Source organism: Carcharhinus amblyrhynchos, chromosome 1 (genome assembly GCF_965287045.1).
Source record: "Carcharhinus amblyrhynchos chromosome 1, sCarAmb.v2.hapA, whole genome shotgun sequence".
NCBI classification, from domain to species: Eukaryota; Metazoa; Chordata; class Chondrichthyes; order Carcharhiniformes; family Carcharhinidae; genus Carcharhinus; species Carcharhinus amblyrhynchos.
Window position 1 is genome coordinate 38,315,743 of NC_137324.1, and position 16,990 is coordinate 38,332,732.

Here is a 16,990-nt window from a genome sequence, read left to right on the forward strand (position 1 = left end):
CATTGGCCATGTTAAATTCTCCCTCAGTGTACCCAAACAGGTGTCAGAGTATGGTGACTAGGGGATTTTCACAGTGACTTCATTGCAGTGTTAAGGCAAGCCTACTTATGGCACTAATAAATAAAATTTAAACTGTCAACAAAAAGTAGGGAAAATCCAACTTGGCTAACTATTGTCCCATCAGCCTACTCGATCATCAAAGTAATGAAAGTTATTTTCGACAGTACTAACAAGCAACCTTTACAACAGCAACAACTTGCTTATCGACGCTCAGTTTGAGTTTCACCAGGGCCATTCAACTCTTGATCTCATTCCTGCCAGGGTCCAAACTCAGATAAGAGACTTGAACTCAAAAGAAGAAGTGAGCGTGACTGCCCTTGACTCCAAGGCAAAAAGAGTCTAGTTTGAAACAGCCCTAGTAAAATCTGATAAACTGGTAGGAAACTCCCTTTTACAGCTTGAATGACTTCTTCGAGCAGGGAGTGTTCAAATCGTGTTTATCTGAAAATTAACCACAACACATTTATGCATCAAGCAATGTTATAGAAAGCACAATCTGGAAATGGACAAACCATTGCTTCAAAACTGAAATAATTCTTAACTTTATATTAAAAAAAAATCCAGCAAAGATGGAAAAGAGAGGCTGGTCAGAAACCTGAATATTAAGTATACAGCATTAGAAACTACAGTGAAGAACAACCTCAGACATATTGAGAATTAGGGAAATAAATTTTGTGTAATTTCTCATCTTTTTAAGGTGCTAAGAAATTTCTGACAAGTTTAAAGATTGGAGTATTTAAGTATAAGACAACTAGTTAGTTTCTTGTTTTTAAAAAAGATTTAATCCAAACCAGTGCATATGTAGGCTGCATATGGCTGCGTCTCAACAAAAAAACCTTGATCAGGCTTTTGATAAAGCTTATTTATTAGTCACAAGTAGGCTTACATTAACACTGCAATGAAGTTACTGTGAAAATCCCCTTGTTGCCACACTCCGTCGCCTGTTCGGGTACACTGAAGGAGAATTTACCTTGGCCAATTCAACTATACTGCACATCTTTGGATTGTGTGAGGAAACCAGAGAACCCAGAGAAAACCCACGCAGACAGGGAGAATGCACAAACTCTACACAGGGTGGGAATTGAACCCGGCGCCTTGGGACTATTAGACAGCAGTACTAACCATTGTGCCACCAAAAGCACATTGGGAGGTTTTATCATATTAAAGACACTATATTAATGCAATTTGTTATTGCAAAAAAAATTCCTTTGCTCTCCTTCACTTACAAAAAAAATCACCGAATATCATAGTTGGTTGTCTTTCTTAAAGCAGTCAGTTGAGCAAGAAAGGGGTGCAAGTTACTCACTTGTAAATTATGTACTTTTACTATTGCGACACTAGTCTGAGTGTCAACTGCAGATGCCACAATACTTTTAGAACCAATCACACTACCAGGCTGGATTTCACAATGTGGAGGCAGGCCAAACAGCAAGACTCCTGATACTGGGGATCAAATGTTGGGATTGGTAAGCATAGAAAGCAACTGTCGGCTGTCACCATCTGAGTAAACAATAAACTAGTGGACACAAGGAGAAATAAGTGAGCATGAACAAATAATAAATAGATAACTATGATGCATGATACTGGACTGAATCATCAGGCCCTATTTTACCATTTTGATTCTAAGTGCTGGGCAGACCTGAAACTGGGAGTGTTTCAGATCCACCTTTTAGACCTGTTCTCAGGTGCCCCCATACACACTCTGCCTGCAAAATATTAGCAGGTCCAAATCACACTGCACAAGCCTATGGGTAGGGCTTAATGTACCCTAAACCTTGCAGCTCCAATCAGCACCTCCAACTGCGCATGTGCAGAAAAAAAATGATAAGAATGCTGCTCCCCTGCCACATCACTCCCGGGCTGGACAATGACTCCTGCTGTTTCTCACAGAGATAACTCCACCTCCACAACATTACTGACGCCCTTAACCCCCCCCCCCCTTCCGCCTTCGTCACCCAGACCAATCGCAGGCCCTAGCCCCTCTCCCACCACTGATCACAGGCAGAGTGGCAGTGGACTTCCCTTTTCCTTTCACACCCGCCCCCTCCCCCACCCCCCCAAACCCAGCCCCAGCCCACCGATCTCAAGTAGAGAACCATTGGATGCAAGGCAGTTACCTCCTCACGAACCCTCACTGATGGAGCACCTGAATCGGATTTATATGGAGTATGTCTGTTACACACCAATTCCGGATGGGCAAACATAAGAACATAAGAAATAGGAGCAGGAGTAGGCCAACTAGCCCTTCGAGCCTGCCCCGCCATTCAATAAGATCATGGCTGATCTGTCGTGGCTCAGTTCCACATTCCCGCCCTCTCCCCATAACCCTTAATCTGGTGAAGTTGGGCGTGAAGCCTATTAACTTAATTTAAATGCATGCAATTTTAAGTGTTTCCGGCGTGGTGTTGATTGTGGCCATTTTCGGGCCTTGGTAAAGAGGGAACCAGTGCGGAGGCAGGGCAAATTGTGCTACTCACCTCATGCCCAACTTGACTAAGTTTTCACACCCAAAAATTGGCGCAATGTAATGGCAGAATCGGGCCCAGCATTTCCAAAATTCATTTAGGAGCTCTTGAAGAGAAAAAAATTTCTGGTGCAGTTATGCTCCTCATTCAATAAATGAAACTTAAACTCCACGGATAAAAAAAAAGCTCCAATATCCAGAGGGGAGGAAGGACACAAACCTTTTTAAAATATTGTCTGTTAAACTCATCTTGATAAGTTGAAGCATGCTTGGGCTGGATTTGTACCTATTGCACGAGTTTGATTTTACTTGGTGGGTGGGGGGGATGAAAAGAGGGCGCGGGAGGGAGAGAGAGAGAGAGACGTTTCTAGTTGAATTCCCTGGAGTTTAACCTACAGTCCCTGTTGAATTCATTTCCACAGCGCTTAGAAACTTTACTTTGTGATCCTGGAATGTTCTTCATTTTTGTAAAATTGGAAATATTGAAATTTATTTATTTTATTTTGAACCCATCATAAAAACTAAAAGCGAAGAAAGGTGTGGGGTGCTAAGTCTTCACAGCTATGAACCCAGAGTTTATGTTCTTTAATAAGCTACAGCTGTGAACTCAAGGTTACTTTCTACTTCAAACTATTAAGCAGAACCACAAGATGGAGCACTACACAGAGCAGCAATTGTGGCAAAAATAACAATGGCAGAGTTTCCAACAGACCTGCCCTTGCACGCTTACGTTTATAAAATGCTTGCACAGCACATTGCTGAAACAACGAGCTGATAACCCCAAGGAAAACCCGGCATTTAGGACATGATTGAACTGAACGAGTGACTTATTGCATTGCCTTAACAAATCAGATTGTGAAATAGATGGTGCAGGTGAAGGCAATGTAAATTAGAGTGGACAAATGCAATATCAATTCCAACACAAAAGGAAAAATAGGGAAAAGGATAGACTGGATAAGTAGGGGAAAGAACAAAGGAAGAACTTTTAAAACAAAGTCATACATTTAAACTTGAAGGAATGACACTCCACATTTGTAATGGTTAATTTACAATGCCACAGAGATTAATTGGCAGTAATAAACATATCACATCATTAGAGGCATAGTCAGGTTGAAATTACGGCGTTGAGGTTATTTCCTGTCTATTGTGCAAGTACAGAAATTTCTCACTGACCCATGCATTTCAGTGGCAAGGCAGACAATGAGCTGCTATTTTTACAACTTAGAGTCATAGAGGTTTACAGCATCGAAACAGGCCCTTTGGCCCAAATTGTCCATGCTGCCCTTAATGGAATATTTCAGACAGACACTTGGATTACTGCATTTAATTTCATTTCTACACCAGCCTGGAATTCACAGGCTTGGCTTATTAAGAACTCTGGGTTTGTAGATGTGAAGATTAGCACCTCACACTCTTCTTCGTTTTTGTTTTTTGTGATGGGTTTAAAATTAATGCATTTTCACTTTTTTCCCCCATTTCACAAAAATGAGAAATATTCCAAGTGCTGTGGAAACAAGTTTAACATGTGCTGGTAAGTGAAACTCCATGGAGTTCAATTAGGAAGCTACAGTAGAATTTGCAAATCAATAACAGCAAACATTACTGGCCTCACTGTTAATTATGGGCCATGTTTCTCATTTTTGTGAAATTGTAAACACGCAGGTGTGGTGACCCTCAGGTTAAAATCAGCACCAGCCAACCCCCACCTTCAGCCTTCAAAGGGGAGAGCATCTGAGACAATGGTGATTTTTTACTCTACCAAAGGCAATTGATTAATCACTTCAGGTTCCGGGGTGGGGTGGGGTGGGGGGGGGGGGGGGGGTGTGTGTGTGTGTGTGTGTGTGTGTGTGTGTGTGTGTGTGCTTTTAAGTTTCACTTCAAAACACATGCCCACTATTTCAAATGATCAGCCGAGTGCTCTAAAATTTAGCGTCGGCACACATTTGTAATTTACTTGCTGAAGCTACAAGCAGCATTCAATCGGTGCGAATTGAAAAAGGCAAAGATAACTATTCAAAGTAGTAATAAAGCGAAGCACAAATAGAATGCAATAGCCTGTATGCAACAATATTTATGATTTTATTCAGTCTTCAATGTCCTCTCCAGTCCTGCCTGAAAGAAAATGTTGGGACCATAGCAAGGAACCTGCAAGCCCCCCTTGTTATCATAGCAACAAAACCATCCAAGCTTGTTTCAAAGCAGGATTCAGAGGCCACATGGCCCCTTCATTCTTTCACATCATCCTAAAGGAGACAGTCCCAACATATGGCAATCATAAACTTCATATTTGCATCAGAGTACATAGAAACAGACAGAAATTTCCAGAAGTTCAACAAGTAAAATGAAACTAAAAAATTCTGGAAATAATCAGCAGGTTAGGGAGCTGTGGGAAGGGTGGAATTGGGGTAAATGTGTCAGGTGTTACGATCCTTCGTCTGAGGTCTCATTTGGACAATGTGAATCCAGATCAAGATAGAAATGATTCGATTAAATGGCTCTACGTTAGCAGCCAATGCTAATTCTATAAGTCTATTGTACCAACCATTATGTCTAACCTTTCAAGCATTACACGACCGCTTAAGAGATGCTTAGTAACTCCACAGAACAAGACAATCAAAATCCAAACAGGATTTGAATTCTTGGTCATGGGGCCATGGGGTTCAATTCTGCCTGTCCCAGGCACCAAAATGAAAGATTTATGAATGTGGAACCAGGAGGTGCAGTAATGCACCTCAGATCAACATGAAAACTACAAGCTACTGCTAGCCAGTTAATGGTCATTCCTGTCCCCAATTGCTTCTTTGATAATTTACCACACTCTAATCCCACCAAGATATAATTCAATAGTGGAACTGGTTCAAGGGGCTGAATACCTATTCTAATTTACATTTTCATTCTTCTTGATCTCCATTTATAGAGTCATAGAGTCAGAGTTTTACAGCATGGAAACAGGCCCTACAGCCCAACTTGTCCATGCCGCCCTTGTTTTTTAAACCATGAAGTTAGTCCCAATTCCCCACACTTGACCCACATCCCTCTTTACGCATTTGATCCATGTAACTGTCTGAATGTCTTTTAAAAGACAAAATGGTACCCACCTCTACTACTGCCTCTGGGAGCTAGTTCCAGACACTCACCACCCTCTGAATGAAAAAATTGCCCCTCTGGACCCTTTTCTTACTCTGCCCTCTCACCTTAAACCTGTGCCCTCTAGTTTTAGATTCCCTAGCTTTGGGAAATGATATTGACTATGTACCTTATCTATACTTATTATTTTTATAAACCTCTATAATGATCACCCCTAAGTTTCCTACACTCTAGGTTAAAAAAAAGTCCCAGTCTATCCAGCTTCTCCTTATAATTCAAACGATCAAGTCCCGCAGCATCCTAGTAAATCTTTTCTGCAATCTTTCTAGTTTAATAATAGCCTTTCTATAATAGGGTGACCAGAACTGTACACAGTATTTCAAGTGTGGCCTTACCAATGTCTTGTACAACTTCAAGGCATCCCTACTCCTGTATTCAATGTTTAGATCAACATGCCGAATGCCTTCTTCACTACCCTGTCCAAATGTGACTTCACTTTGAAGGAGCTATGAATATATGCCCCTAGATCTCTCAGTTTTCTTGGTCTCCCCAACATCCAACCATTAACTGAGTAAGTCCTGCCCTGGTTCAGTTTACCAAAATGCATCACCTTGCACTTATCTAAATTAAACTCCATCTGCCATCCATCAGCCCACTGGCCCAATTGATCAAGATCCTGTTGCAATCCTAGATAACCTTCTTCACTGTCCACTATGCTACCAATCGTGATGTCATCTGCAAACTTGCCTTCTAAACTGTCCCACAGCATCAGCAACTGAGGCTATAACTTACTGGTAGCCATGATGTGGAGATGCCAGCATTGGACTGGGTTAAACACAGTAAGAAGTCTCACAACAGGACTTTAACCTGGTGTTCTGAGACTTCTTGCTATAACAACCCACTGCCTCTGAAAGATGACTGATCTTCTGTTAGAACATCTCCCCATATAAATTAAAGTAAAATTAAACTCTAATTAACATCAGGCTCGTTTGGCTACAAGACCCAACTCCATGTTTACACTTTCTGGCACAGACAGTTGGAAAATGTATCTATAGTATTCAAAATAGCATGCAACAGTTTTTACAATAAAATTCTGTCTCACCATAGGCCATTTGCTGGACTGATAGGGGTGACCTCCCATCTTCACTTAGTGCTGCTAAGCCTTCATTCGCCTTTCTACAGGAATGAAAAATATTACTTGTATTAATAACCTACCATTCATTAGGGGAGGAAAACAAATATAACATTTCATTATATTTTAATTGATAGTGGTCAGCTTTCTTCGCTCACAGTGTGTGGTGCAGACAAATCTCAAGTAACTACCAAATTTTGCAACCTGATGCAAAAATTCTAGAGTGGGAACATGACTCATGAAAATCACTGAAGCAAAGTTGAAAATTCCAATCATATAAACAATAAAGCAACTTTCAAAACAAATATAAACCACATATTTTCCATTGTCAAATATTTAGTACTTTTTTTTTGAAATGATTCTTTTTTCTCTACTTCTAAGAGTGGTAATGTTCTGTGATATAGTCACAGAGACTCTGGTGCTGTCCAACTACCTTGTTCAAGTATCTAGTTCCAGTGCATGAGTCAGGACAGAAAGTGCCACCTAGTTATTTAACCAGGAGCACCACAGCTGCGTCACTTGACAAATGGGTGACACAATGACAGCAGTTAGCATTGCTGCCTCACATCGCCAGGGACCTGGGTTCAAATTCCGGCCTCGGGTCACTGTGTGTGGAGTTTGCACATCCTCCCTGCGTCTGCTTGGGTTTCCTCCAGTTTCCTCACACACTCCAAAGATGTGTGGGTTAGAATGATTGGCCAAACTAGATTGACCCTAGTGTCAGGGGATTAGCATGGTAAATATACCAGAGTACAGGAGTAGGGCCTGGGTGGGACTGTGGTCAGTGCAGACTCAATGGGCCAAATGACCTCCTTCTGCACAGTAGGAATTCTATGAAATGCACAAATCTGTAGCAAGAGCGAAAAGACCAAAGAACAAAGAAACATATGGGCCCTTCAGCCCTCCAAGCTTGTGCTGATGATCATGATGCTCTAGCTTAAAAAATAATTCCTGCCCTTACTCAGTCCATATCCCTCTACTTCCTCCCTATTTATGTACCCATTCTGTTGCCTCTTAAATGTTGCTAATGTGCCTGCTTCTACCACCTCCTCTGGCAGCATGTCCCAAGCACCCACCACACTCTACATAAAAAACCTCCCCCACATATCTCCCTTAAACCTTTCCCTTTCATCTTGAGCTTGTGCCCCTTGTAATTGACACTTCCACTCTTGGAAAAAGCCTCTGACTATCCACCCTGTCTATGGCTCTCATAATTTTGTTGACATCTATAAGGTCTCCCCTAAGCCTCCGTCTTTCCAGTAAATGGACAGCACTCAAAGTGGGGCTTACCTCTGAATGTGCAATGTACAGGTGCAGTTCTGAAGCATTAATGTTCTGATGAGAAATGCATATTTTTTATTATAATTTCTGCGTAGTTAAAGAAAACTGGGTGTTTGCTTGTGACCCAAGGGAAGGTTTCTACGGGCAAGTTGCCAGTGAGATCTGAGAGATGAAAGGTTAAAGCTGCTAGGTTGTGATAAGTTTGAGTTATAAAAAGTCGGATCTGAAACTTGCATTGCGAGACCAAGTATGGAAGCAGAAAGATTTTCATATTTGAAGAAGCTGAATTCAAAGGGGTGTTTAAGGACAAAGGAACCAGACATGAAAGGGATGTTTAATTGCTGTGGGGGAATCTCTGAAGACCAGCTCCTCCATGCACAACACTGAGAAGCCACAAAAGTTTTGAATTGGAGTTACCACCAATGTTAACTCAGGGGAGTCTTTCTTTTAGGAAACAGTTTGTTTCTAAACCTCCTTTGGGAATTCCACAGCAGATTGAAAGTGTCTGAGAAGTGTTGAAGTGTACCATTATTAAAGTGACAACAATGCCTTGACTTGAGTAATATTTACTGAATTATTATGGCTAAAATCTAAGGAGTTGTTATGAAAAAGATAGTTTAATCATGTACTTTTGACTAAGCATGCTTATTTGAGATTGTTCTGCACAACTGTTTTAACTGTGTAACTTTTATACTGTGTGCTTCAGCTTTTTTTTCCTTTTAATTTCTTTTATTTCTAAAATTCTGAAGGTGTTACTGGAGTCTATGCTTTTGGAGTCAATACTCTTTCTCCTCAATTTCACAATAAAAATATCATTTGTTGTCAGTGAGACAGATTTCACTCCAGGGTCTGGCTTGCTCAGCCACAACAAGATCATCAGCTGTGGTTGTAACAACATTGATTTTGCTTCATGACATTCAGGTATACAGCATTACATGACACAATAGTCAGCAATGTTGCATACATGAGCAACACTTTAAAAATCACAGGTTTATGGAGCTGTGTGTGACTTTTAAGGGGCGTCTTGACAAATACATGAATAGGGTGGTAATAGAGGGAAATGGTCCCCGGAAGGGTATGGGGATTTAGTACAGTATGGTCAGCGCAGGCTTGGAAGGCCGAAAGGCCTGTTCCTGTGCTGTAATTTTCTTTGTTCAATAGATGAGATCTCTTAAGACTGCAAGGTAAGTATGAAATTCAGCTCCTATAGGATTTCAATGTGTTTTTTCTCTCAGATGGCAATCCTCTGATGTAGGTTGAAAGATGAAGGTCTACCAGGACGAAAATAAATAGATTAGAACCAAGGCAGCCCAAGTCAATGATGTGATGGAAGGAGTGAAGTCATGCACAAAACAATAGAGTTTAAAGGGTAATGAGGGGGTTAGGATAGAAGACTGCAGGAGTGTGCAGAGAAGTTGATATGAGCCTGTGGATTGATCTGAAAATGAGATTGAGAATTTTAAATTCAACACACTGAAGAAAAGGGGGTATCAAAGGAGTAGAGGATCTGGGTGATGGGAGGCGTTTGGTTTCAGATAGCATACAGGCAGTAGGATTTTGAACAATGGTTACAGGATGATGGAGAATTCAAAGCTAGAAATCACAAAATCCTGGAAATGATCTTGTAAAAGCAAGAGAATTGAAGTTAGGGGTAAGTGGAAGTAAGTAATCTTGGTGATTGATAGGATATAGAGATCACTCAGGCTCAAACAGAATGCCAAGATTTCATATAATGTGGCTCATCCTTAACCAAGTAGCCAGGAATGGAGTTAGTAGCATGGGAGTGGATTTTATGGTGGTTTCAGTCTCTTTGATATTTTGTTCAAAGAAACTTTGATATTCATAACCAAATAATCCAAAGATGTTCAGGTTAGGCGGATTGGCCATGCTAAGTTGCTCCTTAGTGTCCCTGGATGTGTAGGTTAGATGGATTAGCCAAATAAATGTATGGGGTGACAGGGATAGGAAAACAGGGCCTTGGTGAGATGTTCTGTCAGAGTCAGGGCAGACTCGATGGGCTGAACTGCCCCTTCTGCACTGTAGGGATTCTATGAATACTGGACTGGCAACCTGAAGTGCTACAGGGTTCAGGTAAGTGGTGAAAAAAGTGTGATCAACATACATATGATAGTTAACTCTAAACACGTTCATGTCAACGAACAGCAGCACGTACACTGATCGAAAAAAAGAAGGGGCCAACGATATATCCTGCGATGCTTTGGAAGTGATTTGTGATTTGTGGCAGAAAGAAAAGCCTTTACTGGAAGTATGCTTGCTGCATTTGCACATGTAGCAAAGAAAGATAATGACAGCAGCAACATGGACAACTGTTAAAACAAAATAAGCATTATCAAATCTTGCACAGAAGGTGAGGACAGGCAACATTCATTTATGCGTGCTCTGCCAGAATGCAAGCCCTTGCCCCATTCTCTGCTGATGCTTCATCCTGAGCCATCTCTTTGGCAGTTTTTTGTCAGTGGTGGCTTGCTGTGCCTTCTACTCTTGGAGGGGTACGATAAGTTGACAGGTCCCATGTCCCTCAGCTGGAATGTGAATCAACCTCAAGCTGTGGTTGTTACTCTGAACTGCATGCTAGCCATCTAGTCAAATGAGCTAACCAACCCCTCAAAGGATATACAAGGCAGCACAAAAACAGAGGATATTATTTGTGTTAGTACTTGAGCCATCAAGCATTGTTGATAGGGTAGAAGGAATTAAACAAGATGCTTTGAGAGAAGTGGGTATGGAGTGGAAGGTGACAAGATTTGATTTATTGTTGTCATATGTATTAGTATACAGTGAAAAGTATTTTTTCTTGCATGCTATACAGACAAAGCATAACATTATAAAGAAGGAGAGAGTGCAGGATGTAATGTTGCAGACATAGTTAGGGCATACAGAAGGATCAACTTAGTTCAACGTAGGTGCATTCAAAAGATGACCAAGGACCTTAGAGAAAATTATGTTGAGATGGATAGTTCCAGTAAACAATTAAGGGTAGATTTTTTTTTAAAGGAGGTAGTGACAGATCAAATTACATTCGCAAATGTTCAGTATTCAGGTTTCAATATCATAAACTCAAAATTTTGCAGGAGGTGGGAATAAATTTGAAATATTTCTAATTCAAACAAGCAAAAATAATTACTTTCCTACAGTAAAATTAACCCAATACAAATGCTTTGGTAATATTTCACACAGTTCTTGGAGATGGCATCTGCAGCTGTACATATTCTCCTCAGCTTCCAGCACCGTGCACTGATTTTTCAGCAAGTAGCAGCATTGGCAACTCAGCTATAGAATCTTATAGGTACTTCTAGCCACCAAAATCATGCCAAGTGCAAACTTGTTTCCATCTGCCAATGGTTTATTAAAATTAAATTCCTGGCACTCGTATTCTCCTCTACCAGTCTCACTGCACAGATTATAGTGGAGAAGGCATTAGGGTCAGAGGAATAATTAAATAATCAATATCAAAAACACTGTTTAAGGAGACTTTATGCTGCAGGTTACAAGTTTCTCGAATTTAAATTTCCCCATTTTCGGAACTATTTATTCTTATATGTCATGGCAATGAGTAGATTACCATTTAAATTGAAGCTCATGATGGAAAACAAGGTTTTAAGTTTGCAAAGATCCATAAAGAAAGAACTGGAAAATTTTAAAATCAAACAATACTAGAGTGAAGCAGTCAGATTTATTATTTGCTCCATTATTTTTGGAATATCCAACAGTACTATGCTAGTTTGGATGAAATGTTGTACCACACCAATGTAACCAATAGTACTATAACCGTAATTTGTCAAAAATACATAAAATGAATTCTACGTAAAGTGTAATGTCACTATAATGAACAATGCTTTGAATGAGCTCCTACGTCTACTGAACCAAATGGCAAGACTCCTTTATTCCCAATGAAATTCAGCCCAATGATGGTAAATATTTAAGCTGGATCTAACTGGAAAAATAGTGATCTCTCTAGAATTCAAGCCAAGACCAATAGATAACCTCTACTTTCTCAGGAGGCTAAGGAAACTTGCATGTTAGCTCCAACTCTCACCAACTTTTACAGGTGCACCATAGAAGGCATCCTTTCTGGTTGTATCATAGCTTGGGTATGGCTCCTGCTCTGCCCAAGACTGCAAGAAACAACAAAGGGTCGTGAACATAGCCCAATCCATCATGCAAACCAGCCTCCCATCCATTGACTCCGCCTACATTTCCTGCTGCCTCGGCAAGCAGCCAGCACAATTAAGGACCCCATGGACCCCGGACATGCTCTCTTCCACCTTCTTCCATTGGGAAAAAGGTACAAAAGTCCGAAAGCATGTACCAACTGATTCTAGAACAGCTTCTTCCCTGCAACTGTCAGACTTCTGAATGGACCTACCTCATATCAAGTTGATCTTTCTCTACACCCAGAATATGACTCTGATACCACATTTTGCACCCTCTCTTTTCCTTCTCCCCAATGTACTCTATGAACAGTACGTTTTGTCCATATAGCACACAAGAAATAATATTTTTCATTGCATACCAATACATGTGACAACAATAAATCAAATAAATCAAACCATATAACTACTTGTACTGTGAATCATGTAACAGGCATCATTGCCTGATAAGACACATACCATCTGCATTCAAATTGCAAGGAGATCAGAAATCCAAGGAGGTAATTACAACAAGGCAATGCACCTGAAGATAGCAAGAACATTGATATCGTCTCTGAAAACAAAATCTTACGAAACCTCAGCTTAGCAAAGAGCACTATTGCAACTGTGTGGCCCTGAAGAGGAAATGTAAGACCATTGTCGCTGAAGATGAAACATTATCAAGAAGGAAAATCAGCTGACCGTGTTGATGAAACTGTGATTGGTGTTAAACAGTAGTGGAATATTCCAGCATCAGATGATAGACAGAAAGTCTCCAGAATGGGAAAAAGTTGTGGTGGGTAGGCGTGATCCCTGCTGGACAGCGGAAAGAGTACATATAATCTTCTGCTTTTCAACTCATTAATTATGCATTAGCAAGTAGTTTGGCAAATCTCATGGAAGCACAGGCAGGAAGTTGCCCACTGCACCTCATGGGGTCAAAGGTCACCCTGGACCCAATAATGATTCACTTCCATATATCTTTTCTTCAAGAGCATTCACACTCCCCATATCCACCGTGACCCTGCCCATCCTGTTATCCAAGCCATCTGTCTTGTCCCCCATGCGACTCATGCAATGTAACCTTCACCTATCCAGCTCACACCCTGAACCTGCTGCCTTACTGTATCCCACTTCCCCCTCTCGTTGTAACTGTTCCCTCATACCACAATTACACTGTGTTCTCCCCCCCAAGGACCTCATTGTCGGTACCACTGACCCTTCTCTGGACATCCATCCCTTTTTCTGTAAGCCTGTCTTCCTGAAGAGTTTTGACACAGCTTGTGATACAAGCACCCGAAATCTGATAGCAACGCTCTTAAAAGGTAGGCAAGAGCAGCATGCACATCACTCTAAGATGTTGACAAAGTGGAGCTCACCAGGTGCACGTCACTTATGCAGTCAGAAAACAGATCATTCTAATAATCCTCCTTAATTGGAAGGAGGATGTAATTCCACCAAATTGAACTTTTAATGACTGTTCATGAGATGCAAATGAATGCAGTAGTGGTTCCTGACATAGATCATCAGGAAACTCGACCTTTAAGACGCTTTCAATTTTGGAAGAACAATATTACAAACTAATTTTCCACCGACACCAAGCTGACTTTTCCCCTCATTCCACATTTAGGATCCTGCCTGCCACAATTCCCACTGTTGATGCCAGCAGAAAATTCCACCAAACATGTGACATGCAAAGGCCAAAGATTTGCCTTTCATGACCTGCAAATGAAAATCTTTTGTGCTGATCAATAAAATAGGAACTGTACGTATGGAAAGAAAGATGAATAATTAGATACAACCCTTGTCAAAAACAGAGTTCAATTCAAAATTATAATTACTTTGTTATTCTAATGCAGCAACTCACCGAACACCTTGTTTTAACCACTTTTCCCATCAGTCCTGAGAGGATTCCTAATAGTGCGGTTCAATTGTATATATAAACCAACCTCATAATGAAGAACATTAACCTAACTAAATAATACTCCTGAACTTTACTGACAGTTTGATGAAAAATTGTAATATGCACGACTGCAACTTCGTCAAACGCCAACAATTTTACCATGTCAAATTTTGCCAATAAACAACTTCTGTTTTTGCAACATCAATACTGCATGAAAAAAGTTCTCGCCAGATGGAGGACAACATAACAATCAAGCGCCTTCAGGCAGACACTCGCTTGTCGATAAATGCCTGTTACTATAGCAATTAACTATTCATACAATTTCTTACTGCTATTTAATTAATGCTGAAAACAAGTGCAACATAAAACTATCCAAATCACCCATAAGTAAATATAGCCATCTGATGATTTTTTTTTACAATGTGGAAGGTATGTTTGGAGGGGGGAAGTGGCACATTGTCAGGGATGTGGGGAGAGGAGATCCATTGTGGGTTGACAGCTAATTATTGCATACAGACAGACCTGAAGGAGCGTGCCTTCAGTTTATGATGAAAAAAGGCTGCAAAGCATCGCTGTAGGTATGCTTCACCATTTGACCTCCTCTCTGCTCATCCCCAGATTCAAAAGCAGGGCCAAGACCAGACAGTCCTATGGTTTCAGTGCAAGGAGGTAAGTGGGCCATTCAAACCACAGTCAGTGGCAGGCAAACACATGCATTGCTGACCAGGAGATCTGGGCCACTGGCTCGTATGGGGAAAGCAGGATAGTAAGATTAATCTTAGGTTGCTCTAGGAAAAGGCCAACACAGACACAATGGCTCCAATATTAATTTGACAATGGCTATCCTTCACTCAAAGGGTGGTGAATCTCTGGAATTCTCTGCCCATTGAGGTGGTGGAGGCTGCCTCGTTAAATATTTTTAAGATGCGGGTTGATGGGTTTTTGATAAGAGAGGGGATTAAGGGTTATGGGGAGAGGGCCGGAATGTGGAACTGAGCCACGACAGATCAGCCATGATCTTACTGAATGGCGGGGCAGGCTTGAAGGGCTAGATGGCCTGCTCCTATTTCTTATGTTCTTATGTTCTTAAAATGGGGGGAAAGAAGGTTGATTGGAGATGGGTGGGTGAGCAGGATGATGGAATTGTAGCAGGAGAAACCCAGAAGTCAACTAATGGGCTGGAATTTGCAATTGCTAATGAATTGCACAATTACTATTGACTTGCAGGTTTTATGGCTCAATAGCTGTGCAACAGTGTAATGCATACCTACAGGATCTCAGCTATATTTGAAGAGAGTGCACAAATGCAGTTGACCAGGCCAGATTTCCTTCCCTAAAGGGCACTAATGAATCAGATGGGATTTGAAGCCATGTCTCCAGAACAATCATCAGGGCCTCTGGATTACTCGTCCAGTGGCACTGTGCCACTGTATCCCCTTTAGATTCATAATAAGTAATAGGACAAATTTCTATCCCAGCAATTCTCCTTGCATTTTATTTGTTTATAAAACATTTTGGTTCTCAGTTTAATGTGGCCTGTTAATCTTATTGTGCAGCCCCTCTGAATTCCTTATTAACTTTTTCAATTTCCTCCTATGTTTTCCAAAACCTTTCTGGTTATTAATTCCATCTCGCTCATGATGTTTGCCAGAAACTTCCTTTATCACTTTTGTTTTATCTTTTATTTCCTTTGTCAAGAAAATTCTACCCTTTTCCTCCAAAGGAATATACTTAATTTGTACCTGAACACTCACGCCTTCCATTTCTCCATTAATGCTTTACTCTACAACCACCTGTTACTATCTGCCTTACTAACCCTCTTACTAAAATCACAGAAATTAGCTCTTTCCCTTGGCTGAATAATTTACTTTCACTACTTGCTGGTCACATTTTACAACTGCTTTAAAACAAATTAAGTTGTGGTGACTGTTAATGAATGATTTTCTACTGTAATACAATCCACTTGCTCTATTTCGTTTGCCAGCAGATCCAACACTGTTTACTTCCATGCGAGATGGAGAATGTATTGATTTAGATAGTTCTGTACATATACCATAAATTCCTCTCCTTTACTGCCCTTAGCATTAATTTTGTCCAGTCTGAATTAACGTCATTAAACTTGAAAATTTGTCAACAGGTTTGCTCATCCATCTCCTTCACACTGTTAGAACTCCCGTAAAAAAACTCCTGGCAAAGTAACTGAAATAACTGCTCTGAGGCTGGTGTCCCTTCATCAAATGTAGATTTATTTAGATAGCAAGCGACATTCAGGCAGGTAAAGAGTATAAACCCACAGTGCCAATAACCCTGACACTCCACATTATGTGCACATGCAGGGGTCATTGACTGGACAAGCCTTAATATGGGAGCTCTTATTCTAAGAGGTCCACACTGTGGGCCTCAAAGTCATTACAGTAACTACTTCTCTTCTGTTCCTTAACTCAAGTCAAATAGATTCAGTCCTAGAACCATCTAATACATCCTATTTAGAACACTGACATCATCCTTAATCAATGATGCACACCTCCTCCTCATTTTCATTCTTTATCATTTCACAACAATTGTTAACTAAGAATATTAAGAACCCATTCTTGACCCTGTTTCATCTAAAGCAGCCATGTTGTAATACTGTGTACAATTTGTTCCTACAGCTCACCAACTTTATTAGTTACATCACGCACCATGACATATACACAAAATAATAAAAGGACAAAACTAAAGAACCTATATCTGAAAGCACATGGCAATTGAATCAAAACAGATGAACTGATAGCTCACATAGAAATAAATAAGCATGAACTGAGAGCCATCACAGAGACATAGCTGCAGTTGACATAGATCGGGACCTGAATGTTGAAGAGTACATGATATTCCAGAAGGAAGCTTGGAAAAAGCGGACAGATGACTCTGTT

The 16,990-nt window shown here is 40.6% G+C and overlaps 1 protein-coding gene across 1 annotated transcript in view; it reads right to left on the minus strand.

The window, feature by feature from the left end:
• LOC145357341 (gamma-secretase subunit Aph-1b) overlaps window positions 1-16,990 on the minus strand; it is a 67,791-nt gene that overhangs the window by 34,297 nt on the left and 16,504 nt on the right. Inside the window, exon 3 of the mRNA XM_080210652.1 lies at window positions 6,714-6,787. Within this exon, the coding sequence (XP_080066778.1) occupies window positions 6,714-6,787 (74 nt within the window). The remainder of the gene's footprint in view (window positions 1-6,713; window positions 6,788-16,990) is intronic.